Source organism: Panthera tigris, chromosome B4 (assembly GCF_018350195.1).
Source record: "Panthera tigris isolate Pti1 chromosome B4, P.tigris_Pti1_mat1.1, whole genome shotgun sequence".
Taxonomy (NCBI): domain Eukaryota; kingdom Metazoa; phylum Chordata; class Mammalia; order Carnivora; family Felidae; genus Panthera; species Panthera tigris.
Window position 1 is genome coordinate 5,877,113 of NC_056666.1, and position 20,815 is coordinate 5,897,927.

The 20,815-nt window shown below is 42.1% G+C and overlaps 1 protein-coding gene and 1 long non-coding RNA gene across 9 annotated transcripts in view; one reads left to right on the plus strand and one right to left on the minus strand.

The window, feature by feature from the left end:
• PRKCQ (protein kinase C theta) overlaps positions 1-20,815 on the minus strand; it is a 192,271-nt gene that overhangs the window by 121,258 nt on the left and 50,198 nt on the right. For all 3 annotated transcript variants that reach the window (XM_042990980.1, XM_042990981.1, XM_042990982.1), the window contains exons 2-7: positions 17,621-17,747; positions 13,551-13,750; positions 10,101-10,161; positions 3,795-3,957; positions 2,394-2,425; positions 2,212-2,297 (exon numbers count right to left, since the gene is read on the minus strand). In XM_042990980.1, the coding sequence (XP_042846914.1) occupies positions 2,212-2,297; positions 2,394-2,425; positions 3,795-3,957; positions 10,101-10,161; positions 13,551-13,750; positions 17,621-17,738 (660 nt within the window). In that variant the 5' untranslated portion in view covers positions 17,739-17,747. The remainder of the gene's footprint in view (positions 1-2,211; positions 2,298-2,393; positions 2,426-3,794; positions 3,958-10,100; positions 10,162-13,550; positions 13,751-17,620; positions 17,748-20,815) is intronic.
• The window catches only part of LOC122240207, a 29,130-nt gene that overhangs the window by 4,866 nt on the left and 3,449 nt on the right, over positions 1-20,815 (plus strand). For 2 of the 6 annotated variants that reach the window (XR_006219587.1, XR_006219588.1), the window contains exons 3-6: positions 2,235-2,490; positions 12,432-12,525; positions 13,435-13,705; positions 13,844-13,926. This is a non-coding gene — a long non-coding RNA (uncharacterized LOC122240207). Of the gene's footprint in view, positions 1-2,234; positions 2,491-10,657; positions 11,492-12,431; positions 12,526-13,434; positions 13,706-13,843; positions 13,927-20,815 lie in introns of all 6 variants that reach the window. The other 4 variants (XR_006219592.1, XR_006219589.1, XR_006219591.1 and 1 more) reach the window with 4 other exon arrangements.

Genomic DNA, 20,815 nt, shown 5'->3' on the forward strand with positions numbered 1-20,815 from the left:
CTGGAGAAAATCCCACACCTGGCAGGCTGGTCCTTCAAACTCAGATGGACTTTTCACTGTCCTTGGCACTCCTACTGCCCTTCTCTAACCACCTTGCTTTCCCAAGAAAATTCTCTCACAGATCCTTTCTCCTCAAAGCCACTTGCTGCTTTCTCTTCTTCCTTCCCCCCATCTCCAGACTGCACTGAAGTAGTAAGCTGTCTAAGGGAAGCTCTCTCACCTTCCTGCCCCCAAATCTACAACCCACTGTCATCTGCAGCCATCTTCTCCTCCCTTTCTGCTACAATTGATGAACCATCGGTCTGTCCATCACAGACTCATCTCCACATGCGCTTTGGACATCTTCCCCTCTTGCCAAGGGTGGACTTCTTCCCTCCTGACTGCTCTGGTTTTCCTTCTCTCTAGCTTCATCCATCTCTCATCTTTCTCCAGCTATGGGAGTACTGCCATCCTTTGGGTCACACCTCTTTTCAGCTACTGTTCTACTTCAATGAGCTTCAGGTTAGTCTTCTTGATAGTATTAGCACATAAATTGTGTCCATGTCGTCAACTTCCAGGAACCTTCAGTGCTGGTCAATGAAGCGAACACTCTACAATTCTTTGAAATGTCTTGGATCAAGGACCCCAGATATCTCTATGTGGTCCTTATTTTAGTGGCAATGACCACAATTGACCCCTTTGCTTTCTGGTTTCTGTAACCTCATTTACTGTTAATATATGGAGAGCCTTTTCTGAACTCTTATTCTCAGTCATTATCCCAAGCTCCTTCTCTTCTACCTAATGCAGTTTTAGATTCCTTTGGGGAATTTATATATTCTGTCTATGGGCTCATATAAATTCCAAGTGCATATAAAATTGTCCACTGATATCTCTACTTGGATGTCTACAGGCATCTCAGGTTGGACTTATTAAAAAATGAAATAGTAATTTCTCCTCTAGTCTTAAATTGTTATGGTTCTGCCTCTACCCCACTGCTCAAGACAAAAACCTGGGCATCATCTTTATTTCCCTCTCTTTTATTTTTCACATCCAATCCACTGGCAAATCCAGTCATTTCTAACATGGCAATCACCTGAAAATCTGCTCACTTTGCTCCGCCTCCATTGTTACCATACTGGTAACACCAACCGTCCCCCTTAGGGGAACTTCTGTAGTCACCTCTGGTTTTTTATGTTCACACCTCAACCCACCATTTCCCTACAGCAGTCACCAAGTGGGCTTCCCACTATAGGTCAAATAAAATCCAACCACTTCACTGGGGTCTAAAAACCTCCATCCAATCTAGGTCCTGCCAAGTTCCCCAAATTCGTGTTCTATTTGTTCTCTTGCCCTTGCTGTTTCAGCCTCATGGTCTCATTTCAGGTCCTAGAACATGCGGACTCTTTCCCCCTTGGGGCCTTTTCTGTCTGGAGGCTCTCAGCTTAAATGCTCCCTCCCTGGGAGATTCCCTGACCTTTGGTTTAAGTAGGTCACTCAGTTATTTCCACCATCACACCCTGTTGGCTATTTTCTTAGCACTTAATATAAATGGAAACAATACATTGTTGTTAATTACATAGTTCCCTAATTTTATGGTAAGGTCCATAAAGACAGGACTGGGTCTGTTTTGGCTCTGCTGTGCATTGTCTATAGTAGAGTATCTTTCATGTATTAGAGACACACTAAATACCTGTTGAATGAAGAAGGAAATACAGGAAAAGGAAGTGTGCCTGACTTTCCGGGTCTGCTTCCCTTTCCTAGCGGGTAACTTGTTTCCACGCCATATGCCTCAAAGTTCGTTATGAAAGAAACACTTGCCTCTCCACATAAGAATTACATTTCTGTTACATCTCATACAAACCGTGTAAATGCTTACAGGCATTTTATAATTGTTTTCCTCTATTCTTTAACTGTCCCTTCTAGCTCTAGATGCCACGAGAGTCGTTCTCATATAATTGCCCCAAACTGTGTTTTCTGGCCACTTTCTATCATGCTTTTCTGGAAAAGGTAGAGTCATCGATATTCTTATTAGTCTTTTCTTATTCATCCTCTAGTTTTGGATCTCAGTAACAATCATTATTGAAGAGGAAAGGGTTTTAGGGAGGTTGACGTTCATTGATATGCGTAAGGATTCAAGCTCAGGCAGTGCTAAAAATTAGTGGGTTGTAAAATTTAATGTCAGGATAAAGAGTTCTCATATTTCAGACAAAAAAGAGGAACTTAAACACATACCATGGTTTCTCTGCTATTGATAGCTGATCCTGTGCACTTAGCTATAACTTTATCGATACACTTCTTGTGGATTGCCGCATTACACTCTGGAAAGAAATGATTGTCGCTTAAGATTTTCAGAAGTGAAGGAACAATTAAATACAAAGAATGACAGTAATACAACAGAGACCCTTCTTACTTACGTCGACACTGGTAGCCTTGTTTGTTCAGACCCCTGCAATAAAGCAGATGTTTGATTTATTTGGATGTTCGAGTCAACAGCATCACAAACATTAAAAGGTAAGCAAGATCTCATAGCTTCCTACTATCAGAGCATTTACTGATCAGCAGCCCTGGTCTATCACTGGCCAAGAGTGTTAATATATTTGTTTGTTTGTTTGTTTTTTAACGTTTATTTATTTTTGAGACAGAGAGAGACACAGCATGAACGGGGGAGGGGCAGAGAGAGAGGGGAACACAGAATCGGAAGCAGGCTCCAGGCTCTGAGCCATCAGCCCAGAGCCCAACGCGGGGCTCGAACCCGCGGACCGCGAGATCGTGACCTGAGCCGAAGTCGGACGCCCAACCGACTGAGCCACCCAGGCGCCCCTGTTTGTTTGTTTTTTAAGCTGCTTTGTTAAAAGTCTGATAGTTAAATAAACGAGGAGCTTTTGTTTTCCCCCTCACTTGTGAATTTTCCAAACCAACACGTAGAGATGAAAATGACTGACTGAAAATGCATCACAGGCACCTAGCAGCAAATTTCTATGTCCTACATGTAAAAAGTCATTGTCTCTCTAAGCTCAGTACGGATGGGTAAAGACACCTGTACGATGGTTTATTTTTTCTGAGTGTCTGATAATATTTGCAATTACTAAATTCTTAAGCTTAAGACCCATTCCCGTGTAACACTATTAGAAAGGAAGGTGATTCTAGTCATTCAGTGAAAACAGTTGGTGGAAATACACCAAAACACTATTTGACCTTTGGTTACCCTAGCTAGGCTGAGGTTGTGTGTTGATGAATGCTCAAAGAAAAGAACACCCCCACCAAGAGGTGAGGAGGCTAAAACCTGAGACAAGAGTCATTTCAGGTCTCTGCTGTCCCATCGCCTTTGCTATGTGCCTACTGAGGCTTGAACTGATCTCTGTCTGAAGACTGCTAAGACACCCGAGAGCCCTGTAAACATCTAAACCTATTAGCTCCAATGCAGAAGTGTTTCCTTTTGCACACATTAGTACCAGCACAGTTGGGCTATCAAGGTGGTAGAACTTTCGACTGTAAAACTGTGCCAGCAGTAAAGAAGTCTCCCTCTTCTGTCCTTCCCTCTTATCCCCAGTAGCCCCCATTTAATCAGAAGCTAAAGTTCTTGGAAATTATTCCTGCTAGAGCTGTCTTCCTTGCTCTATAGGGGTCACATTATGAAAATACTGTATAGAATCACACTTTCAGCTTCATCCATCCAGGTGAGGCCAGTGAAAAGGCTCACGTAGTATTTATGCCAGCACATCCCACTGAGGTAGAGCCTGCCAGCCCTGGCAGGTTAGGAGGATGGGACAAAATGCATAACAGGAAGCTTGGAGTAAAATGCCAAGTTACCATACCAGACAAACTCATGGCAGACAGAGCAAAATGTGGGTTGTGGGAAAAAGGTGGCGGTAAACTCATGGCACTTGACGTGGTGGACTTTGGCCTGTTTGATGGCTCCTCGGCGGTGATGCAAAGCAAAGAAGCCTTCAGACTCGAATTCACTCATATCCTTTGTGTCTGCAGGAACAGGAAGGACAGAGAACAAAGTGAAGTTCTGCGATATGGCTGTCACAACTGGGTGGGGAGGATGGGGAGATGGGGAAGGGGTAGAGACGGACAAGGAATTAGGCAAGCATCGACACCAGTAAAATTCCAAGTACTTATTAAGGTTGGTATAGCACTAAGCTTCTTTCTTCAATTATATGATACAGAATTATCACAGGGTATATTACTATAGGGTTGGAACAATGAGGTTGCATTACTGGCTCAATCCTTCACTCCTCTCTGACTGAGCTGAGCTATCCTCTTTCCATTTTTAAAACCAGAGGTCAGAACTTTCAAGGTATTTATCAACCTCTCCTATTTGCTGTCAATGATGAGTCAGCCAGAAAAAGCAGGAAGTGGCAAATACTTTTCTGCCTGTAATTCTAGAGAATACTGTGGTTACTGACAGCAACTTAGAAATAGCACTTTTTTTTTAATCTCCCAGAATGCTTTACATCTGGTTGTTTATGGGCAGGGTCCAATAGACTGAGAGGAGGTAGCTAGACTTGTGTGTGAGGGCAAAACCACTTTCGAAAGTTGTTTATGCTCTGGTTCCTGACGTCTATAATAATCAGGTGCACCAGCTACAGACTAATGCTGGTCAGTGTAGACAAAGCCAGAAATTAATAGATCACTGCAATCATTTGTTAATGTCTAGGTAATCCTGGATGTAACCTAGTCATTTATATCAAATCATCACATTAATTTCTTCAGTTCACCCTGGGTTCTGGCTATTGGTGAAGGTACTATGGTAGTCACTGTCTATAGTGCCCTATGCCCTGATGACATCTTCCCAAAAGGCTAGAATACTAGTGATTTCCTGGCTGAAGCCCAGACTCAAAGAAAACACACAATAGCAAGGCAGTCATGGCTCAACAGTGTGATGAAAACCCCAGCATGCAAGAAAGAATAAAATAGTAAATAAGAAAGGATTAAAAAAGATAATGATCATTATTGAAATAAGGATAATGAATTTAATGATTATAAGTTCTAAAATTATAATTTTAGGGGTGCCTGGGTGGCTCAGTCAGTTAAACATAGGACTTCAGCTCAGGTCATGATCTAACAGCTTGTGAGTTCAAACCCCACGTCAGGCTCTGTGCAGAGCCTGGAGTCTGCTTTGGATTCTGTGTCTCCCTCTCTCTCTTGCCCTCTCTCTTTCAAAAAATGAGTAAACATTTAAAAAAATTAAAAAAAATTAAAATTATAATTTTAAATACCTTGGAAGATTCTTAGATTATTTATTCTATTTCTTGTGTTTATACAAGCATAAAACATGGAAGTTTAGCAAGAGTAAGTGGCTCATATTTCACAAATAGAAAGAATTGACAATATTTAAACCAGATTACTTCCATTCTGGCTAAGTAGTGGCAGGGTCTGACAACACGTTTGATACAAATGTCCCTGACATGATACCTTATTTTCCACGTCCCTAATAGTGGCCAGGCGAGAAACCTATTGGTAGATAATGAGCAGGGGGCATATGGATGGAGACCTCTCCCCTATGAATCCACCCAAGTCCTAGGCTACATTTTATGACTAAAGTCTTCTCTATGGTGGTCCACAGGTCTGTTTTATGGCAACTCCAAATTCCCAGATAAAGAGCATTCCCCATAACTCTCTAAAAAGTTCCACAGATGAGACATAATACTTTGCCTAGTACTTTAAGGTTAGGTCATGTAAGTTTTCTTATTTGGAACTGAGCTATAAATAATTGGGTTTGGCGAATGAGGGGTTGAATTCAGGGTCACTGAGGCAACTGCCATTTTCCACAAGTTCTGATGTAAGCAGATCTATTTACAACTTGTGACTGGCGGAGTAGGTGGTTTGTCAGTAAGATTTGACTCATTTCTATTTTGGTCCAGATGAAATGCAATAAAGTATAAAATTACTTTTGAATTCAGGCAATGGAAGTGAGTTATTCTGGGAACCCTACTGTATTACTGTAAAAAATTATATGTACACACACACACACACACACAGTCTGAGTGTCAAACTAGAATACTGTAAATTTTTTTTAAAGGTCAGAAAGTACTAGAAATAAGTTGACTCCCTTGGTCCTTTCTCTGATTTTCTTTATCCTCTAACCATTTTGGTCATTGCAAGAGAGCAACTGTGTAAAAGCTCAGAATTTCTTGAATTCTTCTGGCATTTATGTTTTTTTTTTCTGAAGTAAGTTGTTCCTCTGTTTAAGTTTATTTATTTTTGAGAGTGAGAGAGAACATGAGCAGGGGAGGGGCAGAGAGAGGAGAGAGAGAATCCCAAGCAGCACTCTGCACTCTGCACTAGCAGCGTGGAGCCTGACACAGGGCTTGATCCCATGGACCATGAGATCATGACCTGAGACAAAATCAAGAGTGAGATGGTAACTGACAGAGCCCCAATGAATGAGGATTTTAAAAGAGAATGGAGTGATTTGTGTGTGGAGAGCAGTGAACAACTTGTTTCCCTGTAGAGTAGAAAACTATTGATGCTTCCATTAAAGAGGGTGTGGGAGGCATGACGTTATCTTTTTATTTTTTTTTTTTAAATTTTTAATGTTTATTCATTTTTGAAAGACAGAGAGAGATGGAGCACAAGCAGGAGTGGGGCAGAGAGAGAGGGGGACACAGAATCTGAAGCAGGCTCCAGGCTCTGAGCGGTCAGCACAGAGCCCGACGCGGGGCTTGAACTCACAAGCCATGGATGAAGCCGGACGCTCAACCGACTGAGCCATCCAGGCGCCCCGACATGACGTTATCTTAAACTTTATCCAAGACTGAATTCTGTGTCCTCCCCCAATTGCTTTCTCTTCCCATATCCCCCACTCCTACCACTCCTATTATCATTTTCCTACTCTACTTATTTTAATAAATACGGTCAATGTTTTCCCCTTCATTCAACTCTCATTTTTAAAGAAGTATAAAGCACTTCAACCATGCGCTTATAATGGGCATACCCTTTCATCTAAACTGCCGTGAAATCTTATTTTCTTTTGGGCTCTTTATTTCATTCCTATAACAATGCCCCTAGACCAGATTTTCATCACCTCTCCACTGAAAAAATGAAATTGTGTAGGCTCTCTCCCTATCCAGTCTATCTCCTTTTACAGATCTGTCCCACATTCTGACACAAGCAATTTCCCCCAAATACTTTCAACATAACATGGCCTGCTTGTTATGGGACTGTGACTCCTTGTTGGTGACTTTCCTAGGTCTGCACACTCCTCTTGCCTGATTCAAGTCCTCCAAGATCTATCTTGGATTCTTCATTCTGATTTTAGCAAGGGCCCTCTGATCTGTCCAGACTGGTCTTCCCACAGTTCTGCAATGCATTAATATTTGTGCTTAAACCTGCATGTTCTCCTTCTAGAAAACAATCCCTCTTCTTTGCAAATTCAACTCTGCCTATCTTTCAATGTCCACTCCTATGGAATTTTCTGGAATGAAGGCAACCCATACTGACCTCTTGCTTAATCAGTATTTATGTGGCCTAGGACTAAATTCTTCTCTAATTGTTCAGTCTCTACCACCTCTTTGATCTAGGCTTAAGCTCTTGAGTATGAGAACTCGTGTCTTGGTTTTTTGAATCCTTCCGAAAACTATTTTTTTTTATATATAGTAATAAACATTCTTACAATGGAATGAAATTGTATACTTCCGGTCATCAATAAGGAATTTCCTAGTTGGGTTATTCCTTAATAGTGTTTGCTAAAAATCGAGCTTTGGGATATATAAAAATTTAGAAATGGAGTCTCAGTGTGGGTCTAGGTATAAAAAATTTTAAATATGACAAAATTTTACTCTTAAAAAAAAAACCCTTCCTGGACTTGAGTAATCACAATCTGTGAAATATCATTGTTTTCACCTTATCTGAATATTCTCTCTCATTCTTTTTTTAAATCTTTAAAAAAATTTTTTAATGTTTATTTATTTTTGAGAGAGAAAGAGAGAGACAGAACATGAGCAGGGGAGGGCAGAGAGAGAGGGAGACACAGAATCCGAAGCAGGCTCTAGGCTCTGAGCTGTTAACACAGAGCCCGATGTGGGGCTCGAACTCACAAACTGTGAGATCATGACCTGAGCTGAAGTCAGATGTTTAACCGACCAAGCCACCCAGGTGCCCCATATTCTCTCTCATTCTAACAGAAAATTGAAGTTCTATAGCCATAGGATGAGTAACCATGAACCGTTTCTCAAAGCAGCAGTCTTTAAATCATTTACCCCAAATACTTGGCATTCTCATAGAAGACTTCTTTCAGTTTACATTAGATCATGTATTGAACTAATGGGAAGAACACACTTCCTCTACCTGAGGGAACTGAACACCACTGGAATTATCATTTGGGCCAGCACTTTCGCTTTTTAGGCAGGCCTGGTCATTCAGCTTCCTACAACCACTCTGTATCATTTGGCCAACTCAGAAATAGTCCAATGCCAAGTATTATGTTTCTAGAGCCTCTACAAGATAAAAGAAGAAAAGTTCAGATTGTATTGCTGCCTCTTTAGGAATTCACTTCTTTACCAAAAAAAAAAAAAAAAAGGCATTATTATGGAAAATTTTGAATCCATACCAAAGTTGAGCAAATACCGTAATCAATTTCCCAGCACTGATCATCCAGCTTCAATAATTACAAGTCCATGACCACCACTCTTTTTCAATATACCCTATCTACTATCCACACCTGCATACCAACGGGTTGTGTTGAAGCAAATTCCTGGTATGATATTATCTATAAGTATTTTGGTATTGTATGTTAAAGATGAGTACCTGTTTTAAGAAATAAAACCAGGGGCGCCTGGGTGGCTTAGTCGGTTAAGTGTCCGACTTCAGTTCAGGTCACGATCTCACGGTCCGTGAGTTCGAGCCCCGCGTCGGGCTCTGTGCTGACGGCTCAGAGCCTGGAGCCTGTTTCAATTCTGTGTCTCCCTCTCTCTGACCCTCCCCTGTTCATGCTCTGTCTCTCTCTGTGTCAAAAATAAATAAACGTTAAAAAAAAATAAAAAAAAAAGGAAATAAAACCATAATACCATCTTTGCACCTGAAAAATGTATAACAATGTCTCAATATCACCAAATGTCTGGTGAGGGTTCAAGTTTCCCCGATTATCTCATCATATATATTTTTTAATGCATTTGCTTGAATCTGGAGCCAGAGACATTGTATATGTTAAGCCCAGACCCAGAAAGCACCATAAATCTACACTAAAACTTGTTTCTTGGTAGTAAAAGTAATTCAGGAAAAAACAAAATCAATTTGTAATCCGTAAGTACACAGATCCACCCTGAGGTTTAGGGTTTTATGAGTAGCAGCATTTGATTTATTTACACAGACCTTTGGTGACAGTACAAATGCAACAGAAGGAAGAGACAGGCTGTCACAGGCACCAAGCATGAGGGCTCAGAAATGTAAACTCTCTGATCCACGTCTGTGTGTCATGTGGGAATGAAACTCTTTAGCTTTCCTTCCTGTTCCTAAAAGGATTTGAGGTGATGAACTTGAAGCATTATTATTTTGCTACTAGCATTATGGAAAATACTTACGAGTGTCCCATTTATTTTGTATTTTACTGAGATTGTGATTGCCTAGTTTATCTATCTATCGATCTATCTATAAATGTTTATTTACTTATTTTGAAGGGAGAGCCAGAGAGAGGGGGAGAGAGAGAATCCAAAGCAGGATTCTCTTGAGCCCCAATGCCAGGCTCAATCCCACGAACCGTGAGATCATGACCTGATCAAAAATCAAGAGTCAGATGCTTAACTGAGCCAGCCAGGTATCCCTGATTTATTAATTTATACACAATGTATATACACATAGTGACACATAAACAGAGCCTTTTATATTTACGTTACATTCCCAAACTGAAATAAAGACAGACTATAAAAGCACTGAGCACTGAGTTCACACCTTTTGGAAACTAACGCTGTATGTACTTTACAATTCTATGTGTATCTGGCCCAGATAGTATATTGTCAACTAATATTTGAGCACCACTGAAAACTTTTAAGAAAACTCACTGTGTTTTCTTTTCTCCCAATTCTCTTCTGTATTATTGCAAAAGTCAAATAAATTGCACGCGAGGAAAAGGCCCACGCCCTCCGCACCCCCAAAGGAGAAGACAAAACATCACTTGCCACTCATTTCCAGAAAGTATCTTGCATTCATTAGCATTCGGCCCTCAGGTTTTAGCTCTAACTGATGGAGAGAGAGAGAAAAAAAAGAAATATCAGTCAGAATGTGAAATAATCAGGAATTTAATGACATAGTAACTGGCGAGTGTAGTGATGGCCAGAGATTTCCAATGTAGAGCCCGAGCACCACCTCCTTCTTTCGTTTTACTCATATAGGTTATCATCAGAGTAGCACAGCCTCCGTGGACACAGCCTTTCTCTCATTAAAACACCCCAGAAACTCATTAATTTTGCTTGGAGATCCAAATTTCCAATAGGAAGCAACACAATTCTCAGTTTCTATTTGATTTTCTTGCCCTGTGCTGCTTCCTATCTGTACACTTGCCGTAGGGCAGATTCAGATCGCCACCATGACAAAAGAATCAGAGACACCAGGGCCAGCTAATTGGGGGAGCAGTAGGTCTTTTGGAAGGAAAGATGGATCCTGCCTTGAGGGTGCCTACTCAGTGTCCCTAGGTTAACCAGGGCATTAGGTGGAAACAGTGTTTTCCTTTCGGCAGGAGCAACTGTTTCCTTGGGAAAGTGCTGGATAATCTACCAAGGGAAACTTCAACTAGATGAGTCTAAGAATGGATAAAGATGCATATTTTAATATCGTCATGTAGAAGAGACCAGAACAGAGTGACATTAAAGGGATGATGCAGGATATCATGTGATGTGACTTGGGGGAAAATGACAAATCCAAGAAAACTTGAGTACTATTGCTCACATCTGAAGCCACTGCACTAGGTCGTTAGTATACAGAAAAGACTCAGAATCTGAGCTGAAGGTCAATATTGGTCATTGTATCCATGGGTTAACCAGAATCACTGAGAAATAGTAAGAAATGTGTGGCTGAACCCAGGACTGAGTTGAACCGTGGTTAAATAATTTACTGGCTGTGTGACCTTGTGCGTGTCACTAAGCCTTTCAAGATCTCTGCAAAGCTGACATAATAATGAGAGTTACATCACAGCATCATAACTATTTGAATTTTACGAGAACATAAGCATCTACTGCTTGGTCAACTATAAATCTTCACGCAAGCTTAAAACAGATCAGTGAGAACAGAAGTGCTTTTAACATCAAGTATATACACCTTGTCCTCCGGTTTGTGGTATAAATAATAAAGATGCTGGCAAAAAGGCACCAGGAAGAGCAAGAAATAAGGGGCTCGTTCCCAAGTGAAGTGGGGACAGTTGGTCCCAGGTGACCACCAAGTTTTGGGAATTAGTGATGACGGAGGAAGTTGAACCAGTTGGCTGCTGGAAAACCAGTGTCCATAGGAAGTCCTGTTTGCACCATGCCTTTGAGAGCGAACCACACAAACAGCTGAAACCTTGGGAAAGCGGAAGGTAAGTCTGAGTGCGGTGTGGAGAAACTGGATGGAGTCTGGGGAGGCGAAGGGGCAACTTTCAGACAATAGGTATTTTTTAAGTAGAGACATTTTTAAGGAAGTGGATTTCAACAGAGCGAGGGGAAAATCTAAGCCCAAAGCACCCTGTTGGCCCTTAAACACTATGAGTGAAAGCAAACTAAGAAATGACCTTGAAAAAAAGAGCTGGACAATGTAAAAAGGTTGCTAGATAAATGAGGATCTGAGGGCCACCAAGTGCTTGTGTCTAAATAACCTTAGAATGCAAAAGAAGTGAAAAGTCTGACAAGAATAAAACCAGAAACAGCCAAGGCAAGAAGGCAAATGCAACTTTAAGATCTAGATATAATAGAAAAGCGACCTGCTCATCAGCGAAGTCTAAATAAATAATTTAAAAATTAGTTGTCCTTTCGTTACCTGAAAAGGAAATCAAATAGCATGCTATTTAAAAAAATTGGGGATTTGGTGACTTTAAAAAATGAGGCAGGGGGTGCCTAGGTGGCTCAGTCGGTCGAGCGTCCGACTTTGGCTGAGGTCATGATCTCGCAGTCCGTGAGTTCGAGCCCCGCGTCAGGCTCTGTGCTGACAGCTCAGAGCCTGGAGCCTGCTTCAGATTCTGTGCCTCCCTCTCTCTCTGCCCCAACCCACTCGCATTATGTCTCTCTCTCAAAAATAAATAAACATTAAAAAAATTTTTTTTTAATGAGGCAGAAGGCAGAAAATAAATGGGAATGAGCAGAATATGGAGGGAGACTTGGTCGAATGAATGTTTTCTCCCAGCCGAGCTAAATACTGCCCTGCCTTAAGCTACAAACAGTCTCAGGGTCTCACATTCTCTGGTTTGTGTAAATCCTTTCATGCCAACTCACACATCTGTGACGTCATTAGATTATTTTGCCTCTTCTTACCTGCCTCTGCAGTCCCTCAAGAGGAGATCGGTTTCCATGATCCTTTCTCCAAGTGGACACGGAATTCCTCCAATAGATATTGCTGGACTACCTTTTCTAAACATATGTAAGCATGGGAACTTAAAAAAAATCTTGGTATATGTCTATCTTCAAAGATTACTTTAGTGTCACCAGCAAAGATGTGTATGAATATATATTCTTCTAAAAAGTACTGATTTTTTTTGAGGTCAAATGTAGAACACTGACACAAAAATCTAGTTGGTAGGTTTCTAGCATTCCCATTTTGAAACCAGTGACTTCAAAACCTTCTGGGTGGAGTTCTTAAAAATCTGAGCTACAGGAAATAAGAAGCAGAAAGATAAGATTCTCTCCTTTTGCATAAATAATAAAGCATTTGAAAACATTTTCTGGGATTCAGGTAATTTAAAATCAGTATTTACCGGTGGGGTTTTTTTTTTTTTTTCATCATTTTGTAGACCCAAGAAATTTTCATTGGAATTTTTTTATGCATCCATATTTTACTCTTTTCTTTAACATTTCTAAGCATTTGCTACCCAAGCAGTTATAACCTAAGGTTTCCAAAACTTGCGGTAACATGGATTGTTTATGATGTACTTTTTACTGCAGAGTGAGCCTTACAAGTGAATAGGGAATTTTTTGGGGGGGGGGGCTAAAAAAATTGATAGGGATAGGCAAAGTATGGAGAGGGCAGACCAAATATCACATGGGTCTTTGCTGTTCCTCTCATCTATCTGTATGTTTCTCTAATCTTCGAAGATATCAAGAGATCACACAGATATGATACCTCCATAAATAGGGAGCAGTTAGGTTCCCAAGTTAAGGGGGATCTGTGATATTTCTGAGCTTAGTTTTGCACTTATAAATCAATAAGTGTTCTTCACAGCCTAAGAGACCTTCTTCACCTTAACATAGGAATCAAGATAGAGTGTGTTGATAAGTTTTATAGTCCACAACGAATAGTCACTGTCGTTAGCAGAGAATCTGTTTTCTCAAGGCTAGCGTGTCATAAATTCAGGATGACACCGGAACTACGCTCTTGTCTTTGGTGAACGTGGTGCTGGCCACTGAATGGTGTGACCTTTCAAAGAAGCCTGCAGCCTGGATACTTACCCATATCTCCGCCTTGCCGTTGTTCTTCCTGCATCGCTCAGCCAGAGAGGAGAGCTCGACTGTAGTTTCGGATATTAGGTCCACATTCTTGCCCTTCACAATGATCTGCATGACTCTTCCCTTGTTGATGTGGGCATCGAAAGTGCTGTCCCAGGGTGGGTACATAGTTGGCTTTTTCTGGATATACATCTGCCCATTCTCTGGGAACAGAAAGATACGTTCTCGTTACTCCTTTAGCCAACTCTGGGAAATAATTCCACTTGACGTTGGCACCCATTCTCTCTGTTCTCTAGGATCTATATTCCCGTTGGAAGGTCAAAAACAACACATACAACACTAGAGACAGGATGAGACAGTCCCAAGGTCTACATGCAAGGTAATGTATTGAAACTTTAAAGTCAATCTAGTAATTTAGGCAACAAAAATTGGATCATGTCTTGGACTAGCAGTGTTCTTTCTCTATTCAACAGTTAGTTTCTTCACTTTGAGGGTGAACACCTGAGCAGATAAAAAGACATCAGGGCCTCGGCTTGTTGTATTTGGGAGGGTAGAGTGACCTAGGTCCCATTCTCTACATGTTATATACTTTTGTGCCTTTGGGGGTCTTCCTTTGTTAATCTGCAAAGGGTGGACACACTAATTAATTTCACTGTCATCTGGTAAAAAAAAAAAAACAAACAACAGCTGCTGTGTGTTTATCTGGAAGACTCTGTGGCAAAATTTAAGGTTTATGGTGAGTGCTTCTTTAAAAAGATATTTAGAAGTTTTCTATTTGGCATACATGCACTATGAGGTAAAACTTTTGTTCTTTTCCATTCTTTATTTTTTTGGGGGGGGGAGAGAAAGAGCATGGTGGGAGGGGCGGAGAGAGAAGGAGAAAGAGAGAATCCCAGGCAGGCTCCACACTGTCAGTGCGGAGCCCGATGCAGGGCTCGAACCCACAAACCGTGAGATCATGACCTGAGTTGAAATCAAGAGTTGGACGCCTAACCAAATTGGCCACCCAGGTGCCCCAAGATAAAACCTTCAAAACATAAGGAGCCATTATTTGCTTCTCTAACTCTCAAGAAAGGATACATTTTACATGTATCATGCACCCTAAGCAAAAACTAACAGGTGACTCAGAGAGGCGGTGGTCTTAATCCATGGGGTCAGGGAAGCAGGCTATAGACCTACAGGTGAGGAAAGGCAGGCAGCCAGGAGACCCGGATGTGGTTGCTGAGAACCGTGGTCAGGGCAATAAAGAGTCAATAAAACCTTCCCAGAACCACCAAGGTGACTGGGAAAGAGTTTGCTGGTGGAATTAAGTAGTGTTGGTATAGCTTTCATCCCCACTGGATTTTCTACAGTATTTATACTTTAATCATTTCAAAAGCAGCAAACTGCAGCTGTATCTGAACCTCGGTTTCTTGTGATAATAAGCACAATACGTGGCCGATTTAAATGCAGTCATGTTGGTAAAGCAAAAGGGAAAAATCCATCTAAGCACGGAAACAAAGCAGTTCTGACTCCCGATAGCCCCTTCTCTCTCACGCACAATGCCAAAGCGGGACACACGCCTAGCATTTGCTAAATGATTTGGGAAGTATATAAGCACTCGAATAAGCGGAAACTTCTAATTCTAGATAAACCTGGCTATGAAAGGGATAAACTCTGACAATGGTGAGGGTGGAAGAGGAAGGGAGGGGAAGATTTTTATGGCTTGCTTAAAAAAAATTTAACCGGAGATGGGACTTTTGAAAAATGCCAATGGCAATTCTATAACGACCGGAGTAACATGTTGCTTCCACGGACTGGAAGCCCTTCTTTCTCAGAACTCCTCAGCTGCAACCATTCTCCACGCCCTGCATGGGACAGAGATACCTGCACAATGGCGCTTCTCATGCTCTCTCACTAGGTTTGTAAGCACCCAAAAAGAGGACCAGAGCTCAGGATCCTCTCTATTTATGGTACGTTTTTATCATTTTCAAAGGCTCCCAGAATGACAACACTCTGCCCTGTTGACTCATTATGGAAAATGCAGCCTGACACCCTCAAGATTGATAGGGTTTTAAAAATTGGTGCAGGCACTATGGAAAACAATATGGAGGGTTCTCAAAGCTTAAACATAGAACTATCATATGATCCCGTATTTCCACTGCCGGGTATTTACCCAAAGAGAACAAAAACACCAGTTTGAAAAGATACATGCACCCCTCTGTTTATTAATGCAGCATTATTTCTATAATAGCCAAGATATGGAAATGACCTAAGAGTCCGCCAATAGATGAATGGATAAGGAAGATGTACGTGCAATGGAATATTACACAGCCATAAAAAAGGATGAGCGCGTGCCATTTGTAACAACACAGACAATCTAGAGGGTGGTAGGCTCTAGAGAGAAAGAGAAATACTATACAATTTTACTCACATGTGGAATATTTTTTAAAAAAACCAAATGAATAAATAAACAAAAAGCAGAATCAGGCCTATAAATAGGGAGCACCGATGGTTTCTAGAGGGGTGGAGTGGGGTGGGGGATGGGCAAAATGGGTAAAGGAGAAAGGGAAGTCTAGGCTTCCATTTCTGGAATAAGTCACGAGGATAAAAGGTACAGCACGGGGAGTGTAGTCAGTGGTAATAGTGTCCCAGGCCGACAGATGGCAGTTACCCTGGTGGTGAGCATAGCAGAAGGTATAGCTTTGTCGAATCACTACACTGAACACCTGAAACTAGTAAGACATTTGAGCGTCAACGATACTCAAATCAAAAAACCTAAAAAACCCAAACCCCATAAATTGTACAAAAATAATATTTGACTTGTGACGGGCAGGGTGATTTCTCGTCAGGACAAAACCAAAGACAAAATCAAAAACCAAACTCTCCAGATGCCACAGGCTAACCTTTCGGAAAAAAACGAAGTCGTCGTCTTTTCTGACAAGGTCTCTTGATCCCCACGGCCGATCCGACCCCGTTCAAAGGCAAGGCCAAAAGAAGAAATGAAAAAGAGGCTCTCAGGAGGCAAATGTCAGTGAGGCCCGTGCTTAGAGAGAACGAGCTCCCGGAGACCCATTAAGTGGAAAGCGGCTTTGAGAAACTCAGACGTTCTACACTTCAAAGGTTTCTGTGACATTTGAAAGGTTTTAGATCCGGAGCAAGTGCCATTCTCACTTGCAACTAAACAGGAGAGGAATCCGGGCAGAAGGGAAATCAGGATGATTTGGACCTTCGCCTCAGCTTGGTGCACACTCCCGGTGGCTGCAAGGGTGGAGTCCGTCACGAAGGGAGGTCTCTAAGGGAGGGAAAGGCCAGCCTGGTGGGAGCTGGAAACCCACGATTTTGAGCTGGAAACACCTCGCTGGGGGTTCTCAGCTGCCGAATGGGGTTCCTCCCGCATCCGCCAAGGCCACTCCCTGAGACGCCTTTTCACTACCACCCCATGGGAAATAACACACACTTCTCTGTCCCCAAGTCTCTCTCCCCCCACTTCGCCCTGCTTCGGTTTTCTGCCCAGCACTCCTCATTGTTATTCCTTATATTCTAGTTTGTTCCATACCTCTCTCCCTCTGCTAGAGTAGAAGCTCTAAAGGAAAGGCACTTTTTCCGCCCACTGGACACTAGGCGCTCCATAAATACGTTCTGTGTGAACCACCCGGGATGGCTCCCCTCAATAACCATCTTTAGAGTTCATTGTAAGATTGTGCAGACTTAATCTGTCTGTATTCACTGGAAATAGCCAGGGTTAGCACTGCAGGTGCCATGTTCGACTTGAGCTCACCAGTCGATTTTATCACCCCCATTAAGTCCTCACATCACGTCTTCAACCCATTTCTCCTTTTCTTTGTTCCTTTCGCGTATGTGAGAAAATGGCGCAGTGAAATGGACTACGAGGGAGGAGACCTGGGTCTCCGCCTGAGTCGGTCACTAAGCTCATACGCCCCTGAGGAAGTCCTTGGCTTGGCTGGCCATCAGTTTCCTGAACTGTAAAATCAGGTTGAACCAGATGACTCTGACGTTTCTGGAAGGACTTCCTTCCTAGTACACACAAGGGCTTTCCTCCTCCCCCACCTCGAATACCCACTCAAGCTTACCTGATTCAACATATTCTTTGACCAGCACAGCGCAGTAAGGGTTAACAGCCTCTCCCTGACATGGCTGGCAGGACCCACAGTCGAAGTTGGACAAACCAATGCGAAGAAATGGTGACATGGTTGCTCCCTGCAAAGTGACAAAGACACATGCTGTTGGGGGCTATAAAATACGTTATTTTGGGTGTCCCGTTCCCACTTAACCAGCGCTTTATCACTGATAGCTCAGAGGCTCAAATGGCTCAAGGATCCATTTAAGCAAATACTTCTACTTCCCCTTCTGCAAAGGACATTATTGGGCTCACCCCAAACCCCAGACTGACTAGCCAAGGAAAGAGGCTTCCCGACGCCTGCATTACTCAAACTTGTCAGTTAGAACTATAATTCCACTCCTAATTTAAGGGGGTTACACTTAATAGTTGCAGAAACAGGCCAGGAAAATTTCCAACATTTTACTTCTTCTGTTATGCAAGGAGGTACCCAAGAAACAACCCACAATAATAAGAAAATGAGTTTAGAAAGGGTGAGTCTATTTTAGTCACAAAAATATGACACCACAAAATTCTTACGTGGGCTATTTATGTGTGTGATGCACTTGGCTCTGGGCATTTAGCAGCTGAACTCTATTTACTTCAGACATTTCAAAAAGGTCTACTTTCTTTGCAGTCATATATGCATATGTGTATATGTACATATACACATATATGTGTATATGTACATATATATGCACACGTATATACCTCCATATAAAATAAACCTTTGAACATTCCAAAGCACTTACAAAAATCCCAAATCATTGCCCACCATAAAAGAATGCCTTATCATCTAAGGATAAATGACAAAAGCCAAATTACCAATAATTATGCATACCTAGGGATATGAGGGGAAAGCCATCATAATGTTGGCGAACAAATTCCAGGATTCTAGTCTGGTTCCTCGTCTGCTATTCCTTCATGTCCTTGTTTGGACACTTACCTCAAGTAACCACCCATTGCCCCCACTTTTCTTTCTTTTGCCTACTTTTCCATGAGGTCCCAATAATCTGAAACTACCATCTGGTATTCAGTGGAAAAGTTACGTCTTTGCTTCTTCTCTCTTCTCGAACTGTTCTCTCCTCAGTCTCTTAAGTAAGCCAAAGATAAGGACAATGAAGCATTAGCTGTCCTTTCTACCTTTGTAGAAAGAAAGACAAGTCCTCAGAATGATAGGACCCCACATGTGAGCACCAATGGCATAATCCCAAATCTGGCAGGGCCATTCAAGACTGCTGGTTCTCTGAAGTGCTGGGTGGTCTTTGAGTGTTTTCTGAACCTACAGAGAGAGATTAGGGGCTCTTGACAACTGCTGTGAACTTCATGGATTCTAAGAAAGTCTCAATCGCCCACAATTTAGCAGGGTTTAACTAAAGGACACGGTTGTAAAATCATCATATTTTTCAGGTGTCCTTAGTCTCTGAAATACATTCCACATAAGTCACACTGTTGAAACGGTCACCAGATGACTTCTAGATGTGTCTTCAGGGGCCCCCTTCACCCTCTGACAGCCTCTGAGGTTAGTATTCTTGGATGGGAGCCAGGCTAATGACTGAGAGCTCTCTGGAGAAAACTTCCTTGACAACAGCCCCTTTCCTGGGTCACGTAGGTCTTCTGGACAAATCTATATTTTTCTGCACTAATAGGAAAGATCGCCAAGAGTGTCCTCATTTACAAGTGTTTACCATACGTGGACCCTCTGAAGATTTCCTCAACACGAGTAAAGTTAAGTAATTAATTCTGAGTCTGGAGGGATCACTGACTCATAAAGCCTGAGTTACAACCACTGTGACCTTTAGTGACGGATGTGTCACTTTGCTATTTCCAGGCTGGGCTCAGAATTCACAGCAGCAACTCAACATGCACCTGGAAAAGTCTGTCCGGGGAGCAGACAGAAACCTCTAGGGTGACGAGGGTTTCCGGATGCAGTAGGGGAGGGAATCATAGCGGAACCCCCTTCTTCTCCAGCACGCCCTGCTTAGCTGATTTCCTAGCCCACCAGCCACCCAGATTTGCTAGCCCTAGCCCCTCACCCATGAGCATCTTGGCATTTTACCCCAGCCATGCATCTGTTTGCTGGCCAGGCCACTGCCTCACTTTTTAAAGGTCTAGTCACGGGGACAGGACCTGACATTTTCACATCTAGAAGACAGAACGGGCATCTGTGTGCTGAACCTAACATGTTGTTTGCTCAGGGGTGCATGGTTTGTTTTTTAACATTTTTTTTTAATGTTTATTCACCTTTTGAGAGACAGAGACAGTGTGTGAGCAGGGCAGGGGCAGAGAGAGAGGAAGACACAGAATCCCAAGCAGGCTCCCGGCTCTGAGCTGTCAGTACAGAGCCTGATGTGGGGCTTGAACTCACAAACCGTGAGATCGTGACCTGAGCGGAAGTCAGATGCTCAACTGACAGAGCCACCCAGGCACCCCTAGGGGTGCATTTTTTTAAGGTAAAAGGCAGCATTTCATTCCTGAGCTACTCAGAGTTTTTCCCCTCCTGTAGCTTCAATGTGAAATGTGATCATTATGAAAAATAAAGAAAACACACAAATTGTAAAAAATCTTCTCATAGTTCCACAGCGGAAGCAAGTCGCTACTACTCTTTTGATGTATTTTCTTTCGTCTTTTTTTAATGAACAGGTTTTGTGGTTTTGTTTTACATGCTTTGCTCATACTGTGTTTACGGGATTATATTTGGCTTTTTAATTTCACATCTTGCCAGGGGCGCCTGGGGGGCTCAGTCGGTTGAGCGTCCGACTTCGGCTCAGGTCATGATTCACAGTCTGTGGGTTCGAGCCCCGCGTCGGGCTCTGTGCTGACAGCTCGGAGCCTGGAGACTGCTTTGGATTCTGTGTCTCCCTCTCTCTGTGTCCCTCCCCACCTCTCAAAAATAAACATTAAAAAACCCCAAATGCTTTAACATTTTGCCATAAAAATTGTCCAAGGTAGTATGTTATCTTTGTAAACATCCTTTAACTTCTTGCACCATCTTCTAATGACCTGTTTTACTAAAGTCTTGTAGTTGAATGTTTAGACACATGTTTTTTTCATAATAGAAATAATGCCGTAATAAGCACCTTTTTATAATTTTTTTTAAATTTAGGAATACTGCATCAGTGTAGATCACTAGTGTTTTCAATATGACTAGATCAAGTGGTATTACTAT